At 54.0% G+C, this 20,918-nt stretch overlaps 1 protein-coding gene across 1 annotated transcript in view; it reads left to right on the top strand.

Annotated features, from left to right (window-relative positions):
• The first annotated feature begins 3,453 nt into the window (after positions 1-3,453).
• Positions 3,454-20,918, top strand: part of SH2B3 (SH2B adaptor protein 3) — a 37,592-nt gene continuing 20,127 nt past the window's right edge. The window contains 3 exon segments of the mRNA XM_019977291.2: positions 3,454-3,849; positions 13,780-14,190; positions 14,192-14,590. Of these exon segments, the coding sequence (XP_019832850.2) occupies positions 13,807-14,190; positions 14,192-14,590 (783 nt within the window). The 5' untranslated portion in view covers positions 3,454-3,849; positions 13,780-13,806.

Below are 20,918 nucleotides of genomic sequence, written 5' to 3' on the forward strand. Positions count from 1 at the left end.
GTTATTATAATTATAGTATGTTATATATATTTATACCTATTCTAGCCTATTATTTTTATACTTATTATTAACATGTAATCTACTTATTAAGTGGTTATTGTTAGTCCTAGAACTGTTAACATAACAATATTATATTATATTTATTATTAATCTTATTACTATCCTATTGTTTGATGTTTATTATTATTAATCCTACCACCATTATCTTCTTTATAATTTCATTTATTTGTTTTTGGCTGTTCTGGGTGGGTCTTTGTTGATGCGCGAGTTTTCTTCTGGTCCTGGCAAGCGAGGCTCCTGTCTAGTTGCAGTGCAGGGTCTTTTCATTGCGGTAGTTTCTCACGCTGTGGAGCACAGACCGGCTCTAGAGCCCGGCCGGCTCAGTAGCTGCAGTTCCGGCCTCTAGAGCACAGGCTCAGGAGTTGTGGATCAGGGGATTAGTTGCTCCATGGACTGCGGGGTCTTCCCGGATCAGGGATCTAATGGGTGTCTCCTGCATTGGCAAGCAGATTCTTTAACACTGAGCCACCAGGGAAGCTCCCCCATTATTATTATTACTATAAGCTACCATTAATACTATTAATCCTAGACCTGTTATTACTATATTTATTATTACTACTAATATCTTATTGCTATTTTATATTTGCAATTAATCTTGTAATAATTAACCGTGTATTATTATTATTAGTTAGACTTCATGACTGTTATTACATTGTTATATTTATTGTTATCGATCCTTTTATTATTAACCCCGTACTGGTTAAATTTTGTTATTAATATCAGTTGTTAATATCACTATCAGTGATCCGATTAAGTATTTACTAATAGTTACCGACTACTCTTTTGTTACTCTTATTAATCCTGAGAGTATCCGAGCCCCGAAGCTTGGCAGGCAGTCGGTGCGCTCCGGCTCAGCATTCTTCACTGTCAGAAAGAAGGGCTGGCGGCTCCCCCAAGACCGCTTTGCTTGTTTCCGGGGAATTCGAATAAACCTCTTACTCCCTTTGGGCCCCAGTGACCTGTGAAGTGGGAGGAGCCGAGGCCGGCCAGCCTGCCTGAGAAGAAGATGAAATCGCTGCTCTAAGCCGTGATGCTCTGAAATCTAGGGCAAGGCGGTGGAGGGGTATTCGCTGAAAACCCTTTGCCTTTCTAAGGAAAAACAAAAACGAAGTGAGAAGTCTCAACCGCGGAGAGCACTGAAACAAGAAACTGGACTCTGGAGGGGACGCGTGGCGAGAAGAAATTAAACGAGAAAGGAAACCACTTGGGGCCTCAGAGAAATCTGGCGCGAGGGAAGGCTTGCACTGTGATTAAAAAGGGGAAGAACCACAAGTCTCCATTTAAGTCAGCAAAGCTGCCGTGAGAGGGAAAGTGCTTGTGGCTGGCAGATTTCAGCAACCATTTGACAACTGCTGTGTACCTGGCTGCTCTGTTGGCACCACCTGGCAGCTGTGTGACTGCAGGCAAGTAATTGCTCTCTGTGGACCTCAGTCTCCCCATACGTAAGAAAGAGATAATAATATGGGGTGATCGGGTTAGGCTTCCCTGATGACTTACTCCCTTTGTCCCACATCATCAGCTGCTGTGTGAACACCACTGGGGCACCTCCTTATGGGTTGCCAGCTGCAAACTTTGCAGCTCAAATGCAACAGGTCCTTCTGTGCAAAACCCTCCATGGCTCTGTTGCTCCCAGGATAATTCCCAGACCTGCCACCAGGACCTTTAAGTCTCCATGTGAGGGGCTGCCTTCATCTCGTCCTGTCAGTCCAGGCATCACCACTGCTTTCTTGACTTCCCTTGAATACATCAAGTTTATTCCCACATCAGGATCTTTCCACTTACTGTTCTTTATCATGCCTGGATCCTTCTTGTTGTGAGGTGGAGGAGAGGGGTGGTCTCATTCCAAATATTAGTTCCTTGGAAGGTCCTCCAAGTGTCCAGTCTCAGACAGCCTGGGAAGCACTCTCCATCCTGTTACTGTTCTGTCATCTTCATAATACATTATCCCACTTTCTATTTATTCGTGTTCTACATCCCCTCACCAGAATGTCAGCTGAGGACAAGGGATGCCCATGAAGGCAGGGATATTTGTCTGTCTCATTCAGTGCTGTGTCCCCAGCACTCTGAACAATGCCTGACATACATATTTATGGAAAGCACATGTCTGTGGCCAGTTCCTTCAAGGTTATTGAACTCTAAGGATCCTACAGCAGACAGGCCCCCTTCCGCCATCTGGTGAAATCTGGAAATCCCCATCTTCTGGGGGAACCCCTTCCTGTAGCACCTCAACGGCAAGACTCAGGCCTGATTGTTGAACAAACACTAGCAGTGTTTCCCCTTGGGCAAAGTCCCTTGCTAAGTGCTTTAATGCATTAACTCATTTAATCTTCACAACAACCCTGGGTTATGGGTACTCTTATTATTTCCATTTCATAGGTGAGGAAATTGAGGTGTGGAGAAGTGAAGTCATTTGCCCAAGGTTAGTAAGAGGGGGAGGCAGGGGAATGGAAGAGTGTGTTGTCTGGAAAGAGTCCATGTGGCCCCTGCAAGCTGGGGGTGTGAGCGACTTGTTTCCTGTTGTGGGAGGGAGAGAAGAGCAGACATTCCTCTCTCCCCTCCTCCCCGTGTGTCAGAGGAAGGGCTGGCTGGGTGTATGCTCCCCCTCAGGCTAGTGCGGACCCCACTGTGAACCTCATCCCACCTATGGCTCAGATAGCTCCAGGGAGAGCAGAGAAGGAGGCCCAGAGGCCATGGGAGCCAGCGATTCAGGAGGGCTTCCTGGAGAAGGATGCCCTCCTGGAGTTGGGAAATGGATGGGCCCATAGAGGCCCGTCTACAGGGCCACGGGTTACGACAGGGGTAGAGCTGAGGGTGGCGCTATGGGGGGTCGGCTCAGTAGAGTTGCGGATAGTCGGGGCTGGGCGGGGTTGGGATCCTTCCCCGGGTGATGATGAAAGCTGCGGTCGCTATTGCACTGACCGGCCCGGCGCGCGTAGATAAGGCCCGGCAGGAGGGAGTCGGCAGGGTCGCGCCCCCTCGAGGCCAGGAGCCGTGGCCTGGCCCCGCCTTCAGACCCCGCCTTTCCTTCATCCGACCCCGCCCCCACAGCGTGGAGGCTCCCGTGGTGGTCGCTGGCGCTCCCTGGGTGGGGCCAGGGTTGCCCCGCCCCGCCTGCCGTTCCTTCCCTGCTTTAGACTGTGCGATACGCCATAGGGTGGGCGAGCTGTGGGCGTGGTTTCACAAGGGCCCGCCTCTCCGGGCTTGCGTTTGAGACCCCAGGACTCGGTCAGTTGCGGAGAAATCGGGCTGGTGGGCGGGGCATGGACCAGCCCCGCCCCTCGAGCCCTGTTTTTTCCCGCCCCCCCACCGCCTCCGGCCAAGTCCGGCTCGCGGGCGGGCGGGGGCGGGGCTTTGCGTGGCCCGGCCCCGCCCAGGCCCCGCCCCTCTTGTAGCCGCCCTCCCCCGCTGGGCTCTGCTAGCACAGCCGGTTCCTCTTTACATAACGGCGCGGGGCGGCATGGGCTCGGGCCACCGCCTCCGCCCGGCCGCCCGCCCGGACTGTCGCGGCCCGCGGTGGCGACGTCGGAGACAGCAAAGTTTCCCCGGTGGCGGCCCGGAGGCGCATCCTCCCGCAACTGTCAAGCGCTGGCGGCGGAAATGATGAGGCGCTGGCCATTTTCCGAGCCCGGGTTTCCTGCCTGAGCCCCGCTCGAGCGAGCCGCGAGCCAGGAGCCGGCGCGCGGGAGAGAACGCGCCCGGGGCGGGGGCCCGCCCGCCCCCTCGGGATTTTGGGGGGCCGGGGGCGCGCGACGCCATGGGCTGGCCGGGCCCGGACCCCCTCTCTCTCAGGTAAGCACGCCTTTCCCAGGGCTCCACTCCTCCGGGGCTGGGAGGGCTTCAATGGGGAACGGGGAGGCCCCGTGTCCCGTTCTGCCTAGTGTCTGCGCACTCCCGCAACTGCCTAAAATATTGTCCTGCTGCTCACTCAGATGGGGTTGTTCAGGGGTGACCGTTCCCCAGCTCCTGCAACACCCTCAGCCGACACCCACACACGTGTTGGGGATGTAGTGGGGGTAGCTGAGGCAGTGGGGGAGGCGCTGGGAGAGGGTTTGGCTAATACTCCCAGCTGCCTCTTATTGTAGCCTAGCCAGTCAAATTGTGCCTAGAGAGGAGGGGTTGGGGGGTCACTGCTTTAGTACCTTGAAAGTGAAAGTAGTCAAACAGCCCGTGAGAATGGAAGCGTCCTCTTGGAGTGGGGCACAGGACTCTCCCTGCTCTCCCAGGCCAGGCCATGTGGCTAAGAGGGTAGCACTCACCGCCCCCACCCCCAGCATTCCAGAAACCCCTCTCCCCATTCTCTGCCTCAGGAGGTGGGGTGGCCCAGGCGCCCCCATGCTGCAGAATCTGGGGGTTCAAAAGGGTTAGGGCTTTCAGAGCTCGGTTCTCTTTGGACTGGTACCTTCCCACCTGGACATGGGGCTCCAGGGGAATCCTTCCACCCAAAATAAACAGGGAAACAAGTCATTGGCCTAATAGGTCAGCAGGGCTGGAAGGTATTTCAGAGGCCCTTAATGTCTGGTGCAGAAATCCCCTCCCTTCCCTCATTCTGTTTCTGGGGGTTTTGGGAACAGTGGGGACTGCATTTGAGGAACTGGGGAGGGGGGCCTGCCTGCCATTCCACTTTTTTTCCTTGAGTTTCCTCATTCTCCTGTTTCTCTTCCCCATTCCCGGGCCACAATGATGTAGGTAAGGAGTTCACTGCCTGCAGCTGGAGGCCTCCAGGGAGGGGAATGGCCAGGCCGGACTGAGTGGGAGGAAGTGAAATTGGGCTCCAGGAGGGGGGTTTCTGAACAGAGGGCCTGGCAAAACGAAGTCTGGAGGGCCAAGGACCAGCTTTGGGAGCAGGAGGGCTGGAGATCTGCCCTGGGAGATGAGCTTCCTCCGACACCCAGTAGCTGCCCTGCTCAGCTGGGGCAGCCAGTCCGTTCCCATTTACAGTCCAATCCCTAGGGCCCCTGCCAGGGCGGCGGGCATAGGCATCTCCAGAGTTGTGGGTGCGAGTTGTGTCTGAATTTCCCATCACTGACCTGGCTGCCTGACCGGAAACAGCCCTGGAGGCCCCCTGGGGCCAAGGGACCCAGGCGTAGTGGGGGGAGAGCGGACTGAGACCCCTTGTCAGGCTGGGGTCAGCAGATGAGAGGCCAGGGCCCTTTGGGGAAGTTGGATGGGTTTTTAATACACTTTTTCTGAGCTTTTTCCCACAACCCCCCTCTGGGAGGGAAAATCCTTTGGAGCCAAAGGGTGAACATTCCTAGAACTCGTGTGAGTCTCTGTGGGCTGTGGAGGAGCCAGCTGGGAAGGGGCTGGACTAAAGCATCAGCTTCTGGCATCTGAGTTCCTTCAGGGCTCAGCAGTGACAGAGGAGGGTCGTGGAAGCTTAGGTTCCATACCCCCACTGCTTTTTCCCAGCCGAGGGCATGGGCAAGTGACACTTGTGAGCCTTGGTTTCCCCCTGTGTGAAATGAGGTAATAATAGGTTTGTGGTAGGCATATAATGAGCCTGGCATGGAAAGGTTCAATTACAGGTGGTGGTGATTTTCCTCATTACCATCATTAGTGTTATTGTTACTGGCTGTGGAATGTTTGTTCATCAGCTTCCCTTGAGCACCACCTGCGCTAGCAGCTCTGGGGTTTCCTGAGTTCTGGGAGAAGAATTCTGGAGTTCTTGGACAGGGTGAGATGTTGGTGAATCCCGGCTCTTATGGCCTTGCTTAACAACCCCCCCGCCTCAGTTTCTTCATCTGTCAAGTGGGTGTGATATTAGTACCTACTTCTTTAGGGTCATTGGAACCGTAAATGAGTGAATTCGGGAGGAAGAATAGTAATAAGGAAGAGATGATTGTTATCTTGTTGTGTGTGCCTTGCTTGTTTTCCTTCTCCTTCCCCTCCCCCATTCTTCTGAATCCTGGGCTTGATCCTTCTCCATTGAACAGAACTTTCTAACACGAATTCGTTCCTGTAGAACTACTGCAGTATAGCAGTAGCCTGGGCCCAGCGGGTGCTGGGGAGCCCTGCAGCAGTTCAGCCTGTAGGCGCCGGTGGGTGTCTGGGTCTGGCTGTGCCACCTCCTGGATGGAGCTTCCTCGAGGGCAGAGGGGGCAGTGTTGGAGGCACTTGGAGGGACGTTCCAGCTGCCCGTCCCCCACACTGCCCATCCTGAGTGGGAGAGACAGAGCACATAAAGCACTCAGTGCTGGCCTTGGCACTCAATTAATAATAGACACTGTTGTTGTTATTGTTGTTGTTATTCAAATGAGAGGACTTCTCTGTTCAGTTCTTGCTTCTCGCAGTAGCAGCATGGATTTTGGAACCAAATCTGAGCTTTGCCAGCTTCTAGCTGTGAAGCCTTGGACAAGTTACCTGACCTCTCTGGACCTCAACTGCCCAGTGGGGGTTCCAGCTTCTCTCGGGTATATGATCCTATATGTGAGTTCATATGTGAAGGGTATGAGCCTGGCACAGAGCAGGGACTCACACTGTGTTGAGTATACTTGCTATGGCTGTGTGACCTTGGGCTTGTCCCTTAACCTCTCTGAGCTGTGGATTTCCTTGTCTATGAATGAGAGCACTAATAGGTTTGTTTTGAGAAGAGGCAGGCACAGTGCCTGGCATGCAGTCGGTGCTTAATAAGAGCTATTGCTGTTAATGCCTGAGAGGGAGACTGGCACTTAATTGCCAGGTTTCCTGGGAAAATGGTCCCTGGGGGCCGTGGGGTGGTCAGCATCTTTGGCGGGGAGAACAGGAAGCTGCTTCCATCTGGCAGACGAAAGAAGCCTGCCTCAGAGAGTCCAGAGGTGTAATACAAGTTGCTTGTTCCCAGCCAGACCCTGTTCCCAGCTGCCCTCCCTCCCTGAGGAAACTGAGGCCAGCAGGCTGCCCAGGGGAAGTGACTCAGCTAGGGTCACTGGCTGAGTCAGGCCTAATTGGACCCAGGAGCCCTGTGCCCCAGCTCCCTGGCTTCCGGGGCCTGAGGTCCCTTAGGGACTGGGCAGGTCCAAACCGCAGCTGGACACCACTGACTTGGGCCCAGAAACCTGGATGACCAGCATTCTTCAGTGGGGACTCTGGGGTCCCAATGGTCATCCCTGGGCCGCTCAGTCCTTCCTGACCGCAGGGGCAAGGGGCACTTCCCCAGGAGAGCAAGTCCTCCTGGTGTCTCCCGGCTCCGCCCCGTCCGGAAACCCAGCAGCTGAGCAGATGGCTGGAAGATTTTTCCTCCCACGCCACCCTGTCAGGGGTCGGCTGGGGGGGCCGGGCTGCAGGCTTCCTCGTGAACCAGGCAGCGGAGCCCCTGGGGGCCTGCCCGGATGTGGGCCCCCACCCCGCTGGCTGGGGTGTAGGGGGGAGAGCCTGCCACTGCCCTGCATGTCCCCAGGGAGGCCTGGGGGGAGGAAGTCTGTGCCCGGCTCATCGGGAGCAGACTCACAGGGCGCCTGAGGGGGAGGCCTTGGCCCTGAGGGGCTGGCGGCCTGGAAATGCGATTAGGGGAGGTGGACACAAAAGAGGACCATTGGCACAAAATCGGTCCTTTTGAGAGCTGGCACTCCTGTCATGTCACTGGAAAAGAGTCCCAGAGAGGATGATGAGTGTGGAGAGAGGCGCACAGGAGCGGGAGGGCTTGAGGGCTCCCGTCCTGATATCCTGAAGAGGCAACACCGTCTGGGGGCCTTGGGACATGTGGAGCTGACAGGCTGCCCTGCCATCTCTCCTCCACCCAGGGGCACTTAAAGGGAGAAGTCCTGTCCTGGGATGGGGGTGGCTTAGAGAGTTCTGCCTATTCTTGGTGGGGGGGGCGGGATGGGCCTGGCTCTCCCCACCTCCCGAAGCCTAGCCGGACTGTTGGCTGGGGTGTCAGGCGGGGGTGGGGGCAGAGGAAGCCAGAGGACATTTCCTGTTCTGGCAGACTGCGCTGGTGTGATAAATGTCCTCGGGCACTCGGTGACCCCAGAGAGAGTGCCTCAGGGCTCCCTGGCTGCCCAGTGGTCTAGGAGAGACCCCACTTCTCAGCCTCCCTAGGGCCCCAGAACCTCTGCTCTGAACCTCCCATAGGTTCGTCTACAGTCTGACCCAGCATGAGTGGTGTGTAAGGGCAGTGGGCCTCCTGCCAGGCTGTGTGTTGGAATCCCCTCAACTCTCTGGGCCTTCTTGGACAGGGGGGATCTGGGCTCCCAGAGAAAGTCGGTGCTGCAGGCAGGAGAGGCAGAAATGCTTCCAGCAGCCTGGAATGAACCTGGAGGGCTCCTTGGAGGAGACGTCTTCCTCAGATGGTGTAAGACTTCCTGCCTAAACATCTGTGAGCTGTAGACCTGGGTGCGGATGGAGGCTCTGAACTGGCTCATTTTAAGTTCACTTGACACAATTTAAAATATTCTCCCTGAGCCTTGGCAGGTGAAATTCCCACAGGTGGGTAAGGGCCTTCTCTGCACCTGGGCCTGATAATGCAGCAGGAAATATTATCTTGCCCGGATTCCATTATTACCCGGGGTGATGGGACAGAGGAGAGGCTTTGAGCCTCAGTCTCTGGGGTCCTGAGGCTTGGTGTAGGATGCATTGCTATCTGCCTGAACAAGGGGTCCCCGCCAAGCACTGGCTGAGGCTTCAGAGCCCGCCGCAGGTTGCCCTTAGCAGGGATGCTGTGGACACTCTTGTTTTAAACTTGGGGGCCTGAAAGGCAGACCCACCTCCCCTCCCCTGCGACGTGAGCCCCAGGATGGGCACAGAAGTAGCTGCCCCCACCTCTGTGGGTGTGCGGTGGGGAATTGGGGGGTGGGGCGCCAGAATGCAATCCGATCTCACTGTTCTTGTTGCCTCATCCTTGTCCCTTACCCTGCTGGGGGATTTGGGGAGATCTTGGACCCCTACTTCCTTATCCAGCAGAACTCCCTGTCCTCAAAGCCCTGGATGAAGAGGGGGGAGGGACCCCCAGGACTTGCAGGACCTCTGTGACGGCTATTCATCCCTTTGGTTGCCCAGATTCCTAGATGCTCCCATGGGTGGGGAGGGTATTGGAGGGGAAAAAATGCGCCAAAGACCCCTCTCCTCATACCTGCTAGCTGAAGCCTGGGGGGCTCCTGGGAACCCACAGGTCATTAGTAGTTGCTTTTCCTGCCAAGAGCTTCTAGGCCCTGTTCCCAGGGTTGGCGTGATCTGATCAGTTGTTCTTCCTCTGTGTCTGGCACATAGTAAACACTCAGTAAATGCTACCTCCTGGGCCAGGGCCCAAAGAGGGGACCACCTTCCTGTGGCCTGGCTGCCTGCCCTGGCCAGGAAAGCTCCCAGGCGTGGCCCCCTCCCCAACACAGGCCACAGCTGAGTGCTCTGGCTGGTGGCTTCCTGCCCAGAGCTCCTGCCGGAGCTGCCTAAGCAATGCTTCTCCCCTGAGAAGGCCTTGTGTTCAGGCTTCTGTGACCCACCCCCCCTGCCCTGCCCCCTTCCTGGCCCAGCCAGTGAAGCCTGTGAGACTCTGCCTGTGGCTTCTTACAGCAGGCGGGTTTGATATTCTCTGGAGCTGGTACCCCTCTTTTCGAACAATAGTAACAGCAGCAGCCACTTGTTTCTTGAGCCCTGTGCTGAGGACCCCACAGATAGCAGTTCTTGGAATGCTCCTAGTGAATGTCCAGAGAAAAATATGAACCTATTTTACAGATGGGGAGGGGAGCCCTCTCTCCTGCAGCACACAGCGAGGAAGTGGCAGAATGAGGATGTGAACCCAGATTTGGTTGGTATCTCCACCGTGGTGAGCTCATTTGTGGTGGTGGGTTTCTCAAAGCCCCTCAGCCTTTTGTCAGTCCATGAAGGTCAGGGGCATGATTGCAAGAGTATGACTGTCAAACAGCAGCCCGCCTCAACCCTGAGAATTCACCACTTCATGCAACTTCAGCATTTCTGGAGTTGCTGTTCTGACATGCCCCATGGAGTGGGCCGGAGTGCCGTGGCCCTTGGCTGCTGGGGCAGATGCTGAGGGAGATGGACGGTGAGCAGTACTGCTCACTATAGCTGGTGCTCCCTGCGACTGAACAGGCTTTTAATCCCAGCTGTGCCCCCTGTGGGCCTTGTGACCTTGGACAGACCATTCCTCCCCCACCTTGGCTTTCTCATCATCAAATGGGCATAATGCTGGGACTGCCCCTGCCGATGGGGAATAAACAAGTGAAAAAATGCAAAGTATTTAGCACAGAGCAGGGCACATAGTGTGAAATAGCGTCATTTATTGTTGTTTTTAAAATTTTCACCCTGTGGCTATTTTCCAACCACTTGTTCAGAGTCGCTGGGGCCTCCTGACTCCAGCAGGACCTGAGTGAGTGAAGTCACTCAGTCGTGTCCGACTCTGTGACCCCATGGACTGTAGCCTACCAAGCTCCTCCATCCATGGGATTCTCCAGGCAAGAGTACTGGAGTGGGTTTCCATTTCCTTTTCCAGGGGATCTTCCCGACCCAGGAATTGAACCTGGGTCTCCCGCATTGTAGGCGGATGCTGTACTGTCTGAACACCAGAAGGACCTGAGTGAGGCCTTTCTGTCTTCTCCTCTGGACACTCGTTCACTGGGCACTAAGTCTTCCTTGTGGTGTGCGTTTGGGCACTGATCAGGTGTTTTGTGGGGGGCTTCTGTGTGGGGTTCGCATTGATCGCTAGCCATGGGAGATCTGTGCTTCAGTTTAAGCACCTGTAAAATGGGAGCAATTATTGACCCTACCTGCTAGTGCTGTTGTTAAGCCTGGGAAAGTTAATGTTTTGCAAAAGCAGTTAGAAAAATGCCTGATGTTTAGCAAGTATTGAGTACACACCACTCTTCCTGTGGGGAACTGGAGTAGGGGGCCCAGTGAGGAGGGCTGCTGGCCCCTGCCTGAGTGGTGAGGGAGCTTGGAGTGGGCACAGCTGTTCTGAGAAGGCTCTTCCCAGGGTTGGTCCTGCAGCTGGGCTTCAGGTCTCTGATGTACAGGGTCGGACAGGGTCAGGTGTTCCAGACAAAGGGACAGGCCTGGGTGCCCAGGCAGTGGGTTGGCCCAGCAAGAAGTGCTCATCAGTGAATGCTGGCCAGCACACACCTGCTGGAGGAGCCAGAGGTTGCAAATCCAGCCAGCTTCTTGTATTCCTACCTTCATTCATTCCGCAGGTGTTTATTGGGCTCCTGCTGCATGCTAGGACTTGGGGTTGGAGCTGGAAGTGGCTCCTGGCATTGTGGAGTTCACAGTCTGGTAGGGGAGAGAGTCACTCATTAAATAATCACAGTGATTGAATGAGAGCACGTGTGCTGAAAGACAAGTTCAGGACTCAGTCACCAGTGAGCTCAAGGAAGGCTTCTGAGTGAGACTGGGAGCAGGCAGGGCACAGGGACACCTGATGCAGTGGCCCAGCAGCAGCCAGTGTGAGGGCCGATCACACAAGGTCTTGTGGATGGGACAGGCACTTGGGTCTGGAATCTGGTTCCCCAAGCTGTGAGCACAGTGCTGTATCAAGGTGTGGGGTGGCCAAGGGGTTCGCCAAGGACAGGTTACCCATACTTTCAGGTAAAACCCTCTCCTTCAGTGACAGGGTGGTTTTCTTGGAGTGTGGTGGCCAAGGACACATGTGGCCCCTCTTCCTTCCCTTCTGCCCACTGTGTACAAAGTGCCTCCTGTGTGTAGCTGCCAAGGGCCCTGTAGTGTGCAAAGTTGTCAAGTGTGTGCACAGCACCCTCCCAGCTAAAGCAGTGGCACCCACTGCATGCCTTCTGGGCTATGCTGCTGTGATCGGCTGCAGGGTCACCACTAGGACATGGAGATGTAGAATGGGGTGGGGCAGAAAGAACCCCAGTTTCTAGGTTCAGAGTCTCACCTTGAGTCCCCTTACAAGGACTTCTTTCAAGGTCTTAGAAGGTGGATACTGTGCTGCTCCCCATTTGACAGATGAAGAAACTAGGGTTCAGAGAGGTCCGATGAGAGGCACACAGCCAGTACTTTTGTGTGTTTGTGTATAATGTAGCTCCAGGAGAGCAGGAATTTCTCTGTCTGGTTCGCTCCTGTATCCTCAGGGCCTAGCACAGTGCCCGGCACACAGTAGGTCCTCAGTAATATCAGGGTAGGGTGAGTAGGCGTCCATGAGTGTGTGGTCCTCAGCAGGGGCCCAGGCCCAACCTGGCTAGGTTGGAAGGAAGTACAGTACTGATGGTAAGGAGAGAGGGCCAGGGTTCAGCACCGTGGACAGCAGAGGGTAGGGGGCTTCTGCACTTTGATTGTGTAGGAGCCCCAGTTGCGATGAACAGGCAAGGGTCACCTGTCCCAACATTCCCCCATCAGAGCAGGAAGTACCTTTGTACCCCTTTTGAGTCTTGTTAGTTTATTCCTTTCTATCTTTTATGTTTATTTTTATTACACCAATAATACACTCTTATTGTAACATTGATTACAAGACTTATTAGGCTTTCCTTAGGTTCCAAAGCCTTTCCATTTAATTCAGTGAATCCTCATAACACTTCTATGAGGTAGGTGCAACATGTTCCCCATTTTACAGATGGGGCAAGCAAGGCAGAAAGACATCAACGAACCCAGGGTAACAACTAGTAAGCAGTGGGATTTGAATCTAGGCTCCAGGCGCCATGTTCTTAACCAGATTTTCTAGAGACAAGTAATAAATCTTCCTTGGTTACTTCCCCTCTTGCACCCCAACTTCTGACTCTTCCCCACAGGTCACTACTATTGCTGCATGGGTTTGCTCCTGCCACATCTTTCTTGCCCATCACTTAAATACATTTATGTACACATAAGAATTGGTAGTTTTGCTTTGTATGTTCATGTAAATGGGATCATGAATGGTTTGTATTGCTCAGTGGTTTGCTTTTTCCCTTGATGCTGTGCCCTGGAGACGTCCCAAGATGGTAGCATCAATCTTCTTCCTTTTGGAATATGCTGTAGCACATTCTGGCCTGCAGACGTGTCCCAGTTTGTTTCACCAGTCTCTGACTGATAGGCGTTTAGGTTGTATTCGTTGTTATTAGTCGCCCAGTCATGTGAGACTCTTTGCTACCCCATAGACTGTAGTGCACCAGGCTCCTCTGTCCATGGGATTTCCCAGACAAGAATATTGGAGAGGGTTGTCATTTCTTCTCCAGGGGATCTTCCCAACTGCTGCATTCGAAAGAGGATTCTTTACTGCTGAGCCACCTAGGAAGCCCTTAGGTTGAATTTACCTTTTCCCTGGCTCAAACGGTGAAGAATCAGCCTGTGATGTGGGAGACCTGGGTTCGATCCCTGGGTTAGGAAGATCCCCTGGAGAAGGGAATGGCAACCCATTCCAGTATTCTTGCCTGGGAAATCCCATGGACAGAGGAGACAGGCAGGCTGCAATCCATGGGGTCACAAAGTCTCACATGACTGAGCAACTAAGCACAGCACTTCTTCCCTATTATAAATGTTGGGGCAGGAAACACCTGGAAGGGGACTGTCCTGTGCACGTGTCTCTGCTCAGGTGGGAAACTGTTTCTCTTGACTACTTACAAGGGGAATTACTAGGTCTGAAAATGATCCTCCCAAGCTGCCGGCCCAAAAGGCTGTACTCCCCCAGTACCCGCAACGTTGTAGGGGAGTGCTCATTTTGCTGCATTTCACCAGCATTGGGTATTAAGGTAATTTTTGCTTTTTGAGGTAGTGCCTGGTGACCAGCATCTCTGGCAGTGGTATTGTGGTGGTCTGCCCAGCCGTCCACTCCCTCCTCTGTTGCGCACTCCCCACCGTGTCTTTCAGCCTGGCCACTCCACCTCGGTCTCCGCCATGAATGGGCCCACCCTGCAGTCCTCCTCGGCCTCGTCTGCGTCTTCGGCCTCCACCTCGGCGGCGGCCGCCCCGTCCCCGCGGGGCTGGAGCGAGTTCTGCGAGCTGCACGCGGTGGCCGCGGCCCGGGAGCTGGCCCGGCAGTACTGGCTCTTCGCCCGCGAACACCCGCACCACGCGCCGCTGCGCGCCGAGCTCGTGTCGCTGCAGTTCACCGACCTCTTCCAGCGCTACTTCTGCCGCGAAGTGCGCGAGGGCCGGGCGCCCGGGCCGCCGGCACCCCGGGCCGCCCCCGCCGCCCCCGCGCGCGACTACCGTGAGACGGGCCGTGGGTCCCCGGCCAAGGCCGAGGCGGCCCCCGCCGAGCCGGGCGCCGGCCCCGCCCGCCGCCCCCGCGCCCGCCCCCGGCCTGCCCAAGGCCCGCAGCTCAGAGGAGCTGGCCCCGCCGCGACCGGCCGCCACCTGCTCGCTCCGGCACCTGCGCCACAGCCTCCGCCACATCTTCCGCCACCGCTCGGCCGGCGAGCTGCCCGCGGGCCCCGTCGCCACCAACGGGGAGGCCGGCGAGGCCCCGGCCAGGCCCGGCCTGGCCAGGAAGCTCCTGCCCTGGAGCCTGGCCCGGGAGCCGCCGCCCGAGGCCCTCAAGGAGGCGACCCTGCGGTACAGCCTGGCCGACGAGGCCTCCATGGACAGCGGGGCGCGCTGGCAGCGGGGGCGGCTGGCGCTGCGGCGCACGGGCCCCGACGGCGCAGACCGCCTGCTAGAGCTCTTCGACCCGCCCAAGGTAAGACCCCGCGCGCACGTGGCTCCGGGTGGTGACACTTTCCCAGCAGGTAGCTGCAGAGTGCCCAGGGGACTTTTAAAAAGTAAACTGTTCCCTCAGAGAATCATTTCCCATTTTTAGGTAGTACAGAGCTCCCTTAGACGCCACACTCAGCTTTGCTTCGTGTTTCTCTGTTACAATGCCATGCACATTCGTCGTATAATTAAGGAATAAACGTTGGAACGTGACTGTTAACTGGACTCGGAGGGTCCTTTGGATTCCCCTGGTTTTCCCCTAAGGTCCCTTTTCTGCCTCAGGACACCAAGTTTGATGTAGTCGTTATGTGTTCTTAGGCACCTCTTGGCTGTGATGAATGATTCTTCAGCCTTGTTTCCAGCGGCCTTGGCAGTTTTCAGCAGCACTGGTCAGGGATTTTGTAGAATATCCAGGGACACCATACATGGGCATCATGTGGGCTGGTGGCAGCCTGGTTCAGGGTCCTTGAAAAGCCTGACCCAGGTTGATCCTGACAAATAGGAGGATTTCTCCTAAGGAGTTAAAAACTGTGGTGGAATTCCTTAGAGGCCTTCCATGCTTTGTGAATGTCTTACTTTCTTTGAAGTTTAGATTTTTTTTTTTGGGTCTTTTGGGACACAGTTCCAGTGGTGCAGTTGAGGCTGAAGGCTCCTTGTCTTCTGGACACCTGTAGGACTCCGTCTTTGACCAGATGTGTCAAGCTGATGGGATCCTGTGGCCTGTAATTCCCTTCTCTTTGTGGTTCTGTTATGTCCTAGGCCCTTAGTCTAGAGAGTGAGCAAAGCAGATCCCAGCTCTGGGGGGTGGGGGGGGAGGGTCACCGACTGGGTGGAGGAGACCAACAATTACTCATTCATTCAAAAAATACTTGTTTAGCAACTGCTCAGCACTAGCTGCTGGGGAAGCTGGTGTCCTGGTGGGGCTATTGAAGGAGTAAAATGACCAATGAACTTGGAATTATAAATTGTATCTTGTGTTCTGAAAGAAAGAAATGGAACCTCTGGGAGGAGGTCCTAATTTGGGGGTGGGATGGGATGTTGTCAAGGAAGCCCCTTGTGTGAAGTACCTTTCCTTTTTAAACTTCTCTGTGGAGTCATACTCACATGCTGAGCCGTGTGAAGTGCGTCTGAAACTTCACAAGGATCTCTGTGTTTGTACACCCAGTGGCCCAGTGCCCTGGGGGGCTCCCTCACACCTCTTCCACATCAGCACCCACCCCCCCACACACATTGACTCATGCCCCTATGGATTGCATTTCTCTGTTTTGAACTTCATATAAATGGAATTGCACAGTCTGTGTGTGCGTGCTAAGTCGCTTCAGTTGTGTCTGACTCTGTGGGACCCCATGGACTGCAGCCTGCCAGGCTCTGTCCATGGGATTCTCTAGGCAGGAATACTGGAGTGGGTTGCCATGCCCTCCTCCAGGGGATCTTTCTGACCAGGGATGGAACCCCCATCTGTTACATCTAACCCGCCTTGGCAGGCGGGTTCTTTCCCACTGGGGCAACCTAGGAAGACTGGAATCGCACAGTACATTGGTTTTTATGTCTGGCCTCTTTACCCAGTATGTTCTAGACATTTGCTCGTGCTCTTGGATGTACTAGAGTTTGTTTCTTTTTATGGCTGAGTAAATCCAGTCTGTTGTATGGATGTCCTTCAATTTGTTTATCCGTTTACCGATTGGTGGATATTTGGATTGTTTCTGCTTTGGGACTTCTACAAATCATGCTGTAATGAAATTTGTTCTGAGGTCTTTGTGTGGACATATGCTTCCATTTCCCTTTGGTAGATTCCTAGAAGTGCTAGGTCATATGGTAAGTGCACGTTTAACTTTGTAAGAAACCTCTAAATTTTTCTACAAATTGACAGCACAGTTTTGCATCCTCATCAGCAGTGTATGAGTCTTTTTTTTCTTCTCTTCAATGGATGTATACTGGTATCTCAAATTGCAGCTGTAATTTGTATTTCCCTGACTTATGAAGTTGAGCACTTTATCATGTGTTTATTGGCCATTGGGACTGGCTCTTTTTTCAAGTGTTTGTCATTTTTATTGAGTTGTCTGTCTGTTTCTTATTGATTTATAGTCTTTATATACCCTGAAGGCACTTTCTTTGTCCGTATCATCTTCTGCACTATGCTTATCTTTTTACTCTTTTAATGGAATCCTTTTGTGAACCTAAGTTCTTGATTTTAATGTAGTCTAAAGTTTATCGATTGCTTTCATTTATGGTTAGTGCTTTTTCTGTCCCATTAAAGGAATCTTTGCCTACCAAGGGTCATGAAGATCTTTCTTGTCTTGTCTTCTAAAAGCTTTATTGTTTGGGCTGAATCATATTGACAGGCCTTCACAAGATCCACCCTGAACTGCGGTGTGAGGCAGGGGTCACAGCTCTTCCAGTCCTGGTGCTGCATGCTGATGTGACCCTCTTTTTCCCATTGGGTCTCATGTGATGCTACTGTCAGCCTGAATCTAGTGTCCATCTGTGTGCTTCTGGACCTGCTGTTCCATTGGCCTGTGTGTCTATCCTATGCCAACACCACACTGTCTTAATCACCAAAGTTTAACTGTGAATCTTGAGGTAACTTTTTTTCCCCCAACTGTGCTGTGAGGCTTGTGGGAATCTTAGTTCCACAACCAGAGATTGAAACCCTGCACCCTCGTTAGTGGAAGCACGGAGTCCTAAGCACTGAGCTGCCACTGAGGAGGTGACTTTTGAACTGAGATCTTTTGTTTTTTGGCTGCACTGGGTCTTTGTTACAGTGAGTGGGCTTCTAGTTGAGGTTCTCAGACTTCAGAGCGCACGGTCTCAGCAGTTGTGGCGTCAGGGTTAGTTGCTCTGTGGCATGTGGGATCTTGGTTCACAGACCAGGAATCGAACATACATCTCTTGCATTAGCAGGCAGATTCTTAACCATTGGACCACCAGGGAAGTCCCTGAACTAAGATCTTACTGAGGTAAGAATCGCTGGGTTTCAGGAACAGCATAGGGAAAAGGCACGGAGATGGGAAAGCATTTTGCATGTTTTTAAGAAAGCAGCACAGAAACGTGGTGGGGTCACAGAAGGGGAAGACAGCTCACAGGGGAGGAGGTCCTGTGAAGAGTTAGTATTTTATTCCAGATGTAACATGAAGCTTTTGGAAAGTGCAGATAAAAACTTTATTCATTGTTTTAAAAAGTCTCAAGGCTCTGACACCATGAAAAGCAAATAACATCCCAGATACATGGTCTTACCTGCATGATAATGTGCGATTCCCTGTAAAACTTTTAAGAACTGCTGCTGCTTAAAACAAACCGTCTTAGAAAACACAGTGCCAGGAGTCAGGCGGACCCAAGTTCAAACAATGAATTCGCTTCTTTCTCAGCTGCAGATCCTTAGGCAGGTGGTGTCACCTCTCTGGGCCTCAGCTTCCTCCTCTACTGAGCTGAGCTTCTCAGAGCTCGCACTTTGCGTGGCTGTTGTGTTACCTGGGAGGGCGCCTCTGCTGAGCGCCCAGCACAGGGAAGGCTTGGCGTTTCTGGTGTTTCTTGTTGTTGTAGTGAAATGTAGTTCTTTCTTGTTGTAGTGAAATGATTTGGGGACTTATTATTTGGTAATAAGTCAGTGCAGATTTTTTTACTGCTTTGGGCCCTTGGTACCTGGCTGGGATGCACGATCAAGGCTCCTGTTCTTCAGGAGCCCAGGGTCAGAGCAGCTGTCAGAGTTCTTAGGGCTCAGAAGTGGTGTCTGGCCTCGGAGAAGTGGGACCTGGGGGTGGCAGCTGGGTCCCTGGGCTCGCCCCTCCCCCCAGGCCACCTGGGCCTCTTTCACAGGCTTGAGAGTTGCTGTGTGACCTGGGTGTCCCCCACAAAGTAAGCAGCCCTGGTAGGGCATCTCCCACCCCCTCCACAGGGTATGTGAGCAGGTCCTAGCTTCGGGATTAGAACAGCCTGAGGCTCTTCTGAATGTTTCCTGGAGTGACTTGGATCATCCAGTCTAGGCTGAAGATACCTAGACTAGAAGTCTTGAGTGTGCCTGCCTACTGGGCAGCCTTGACCTCTGACCTCTGACCCTGGAGTTGTCTATGGGAGCAACTTCTTAATTTATTTTTTAATTGGAAGAAAGTTGTTTTACAATGTTGTCTTGCTCTCTGCCATACAACAACACAAATCAGCCATAATTATACATATATCAGCTCCCTCTTGAGTCTCTCTCTCCTCTCCCCCACCCTACCCCTATGGGAGCAACTTTAAACAAAGGCAGTGACTTCCCTGATGGTCCAGTGGTTAAGACTCTGTGGTTCCAGTGCAGAGGGTGCAGCTTCCATCTCTGGCAAGTGAACTAAGATCTCACATGCCAGGGCAGCTCAAAGAGTCAAGAAAGGCAAAGGAGGGTGTGACAGCAAAGGCTTGAGCTCTGGATTCACACCTGAGCTCTGTCACTTGGATGGTGCTCAGGCAGAAGAGGCTTGGAGGACGAGAACTGAGAGAGGGCACTGCCCAGGGACCTCACTTGGGGCGTGTGCCCCCCCTTCCCCCCGGAAGTCTGAGGCCAGGTGGTCGGCAGCTCATGGGTCTGCCTCCCCTGGAGTTGGGTCAGAGCTCCGCCTCTGACCAGTGCCCCTGACCCGGTCAATTCTCCACTCACAGCCTCAGTCTAGTTGTCTGTAAAGTAGGCGTGATGGCAGCAGCCAGGGCTCAAGGCACCGTGAGGGCTGCGGTGGGAGGGAGCCGGCCATTACAGGCAGTGTATAAGCGGAGGCCACAGGCTGCTGCAGTGGACCTTCAGGGGGGTGGGAGGAGACAAGCATAGTTCGTTCCCAGAGTTCAAAGTCTAGTTTCAGTGGCATCGCTGCAGGTGGACAGGGGGCAGGACAGCCCTTCCTTCTGTGCGCTCGGGGGAGGCTGGGGATTGTCCCTGGGGGGTGGTCATCAGAGCCCCTTGGCAGGAAGTGACATCTGGGATGAGCGAAGGTGCTGCTCCTGGAAGACTGGGTAAAGGAGTCCCATGCTGAGGAACGGCAAGTGGGAAGGCCCTCGGGTGGGCATGAGCCAGGAGACTTGGAGGAACAGCCATGCAGCCAGGGGCTGGAGTAGAGGGCAGAAGGAGGAGTGAGGCTGGAAAGGTGACCGGGCTGGGTTGGGCGGCACCTGAGGGAGCACAGTGAGGATGTTAGGTTTCACACTGAGAGCAGTGGGAGCATGTGAAGGATTCAGGGCCAAAGGCGGGTGCGACACTTGCTCAGCAGTGGGAATGGGCTGGAGAAACCCTCTGGGGCTGCCTGTGGTCTTCCGGTGTCTGGGAGGATGTGGCATGATTCTTCTCCTAGAAGACCCTCTTGTCCTGTGGCACCTCCCTCGGGCATCTCTGAGCTCAGGCTGGGGGCTGCTGAGGAAGCAGTATGTTTCCTTAAGTAAACAGTATTACTCACCAGGCATTGCCCTAAACACTTGACCCTCAAGTCCTTCCCATGAGGTCAAGCTTATCGGCCCGTTTGACAGATGGGAAAACCAAGGCCAGGAGAGGCAAAGAAACTCAGGAGCATGCTGCTAAGGAGATCTGAGCCCTGATCCCAACGGGTCCCTACTCCTGAGCCCCCAGCCACACTGCTGAACGGCCCCCCCTCCAGCCGTGGGGTGCAGAGCACCAGCTCCTGGCCAGGCCAGGCCTAAGATGTGCCATCCTCGGCAGTTACAAACAAGAAAGATGGATTGATTGCCAATATTTATAAACCATAAAATGGAGAGGTTTCCTATAAGAGCCCAACTTCTGGTTTCTCATACGAATTGGTGGATTTGGCAGTGCTGGGCCAGGCTCACTCGGAGTGCACCCCAGCCTGGCCCCTGCGGAAGGAGAGCCTGACTGGGGTGAGGGGTGGGTCCCAAGGTCAGGGAGCAATTACAGGGGTTGGGATTGGCTACCCTGGAGGGCAGGGCTCTCCTAGGAGCTGGGATCCATTTTCAGTGGAGCGCATCTGGGCAGGCCATGGCCTCAGGGCCAGCCCTTTGCTGTTTCCAGTCTCAGTTTCCCCACATGTCCAGGCCTGGTTTGGCTGAGGGGGTCTCAGAGTCTGGCCAGCTTTGCTCGGTCTGAGGGCTGAGCCTTAGTTTCTCTCATCTGCACTGTGGGAGTATTGATGGACTTCTGTTAATAGTAGGTGCTGTTGAAAAATGCCCTTTTAGGCAGCATCTGTTTGGCACTTGTTACATACTGAGCATTTAACTGTCTGGGCTTCATTTACCCCTCACAGCAGCCCTGTGAGGGGGCTGCAGCAATTGCCCCTATATCACAGATGGGGAAATTGAGTTTAGGAGAGGGGAGGTGACTTGTCCAC

Source organism: Bos indicus, chromosome 17 (genome assembly GCF_029378745.1).
Source record: "Bos indicus isolate NIAB-ARS_2022 breed Sahiwal x Tharparkar chromosome 17, NIAB-ARS_B.indTharparkar_mat_pri_1.0, whole genome shotgun sequence".
NCBI lineage: Eukaryota > Metazoa > Chordata > Mammalia > Artiodactyla > Bovidae > Bos > Bos indicus.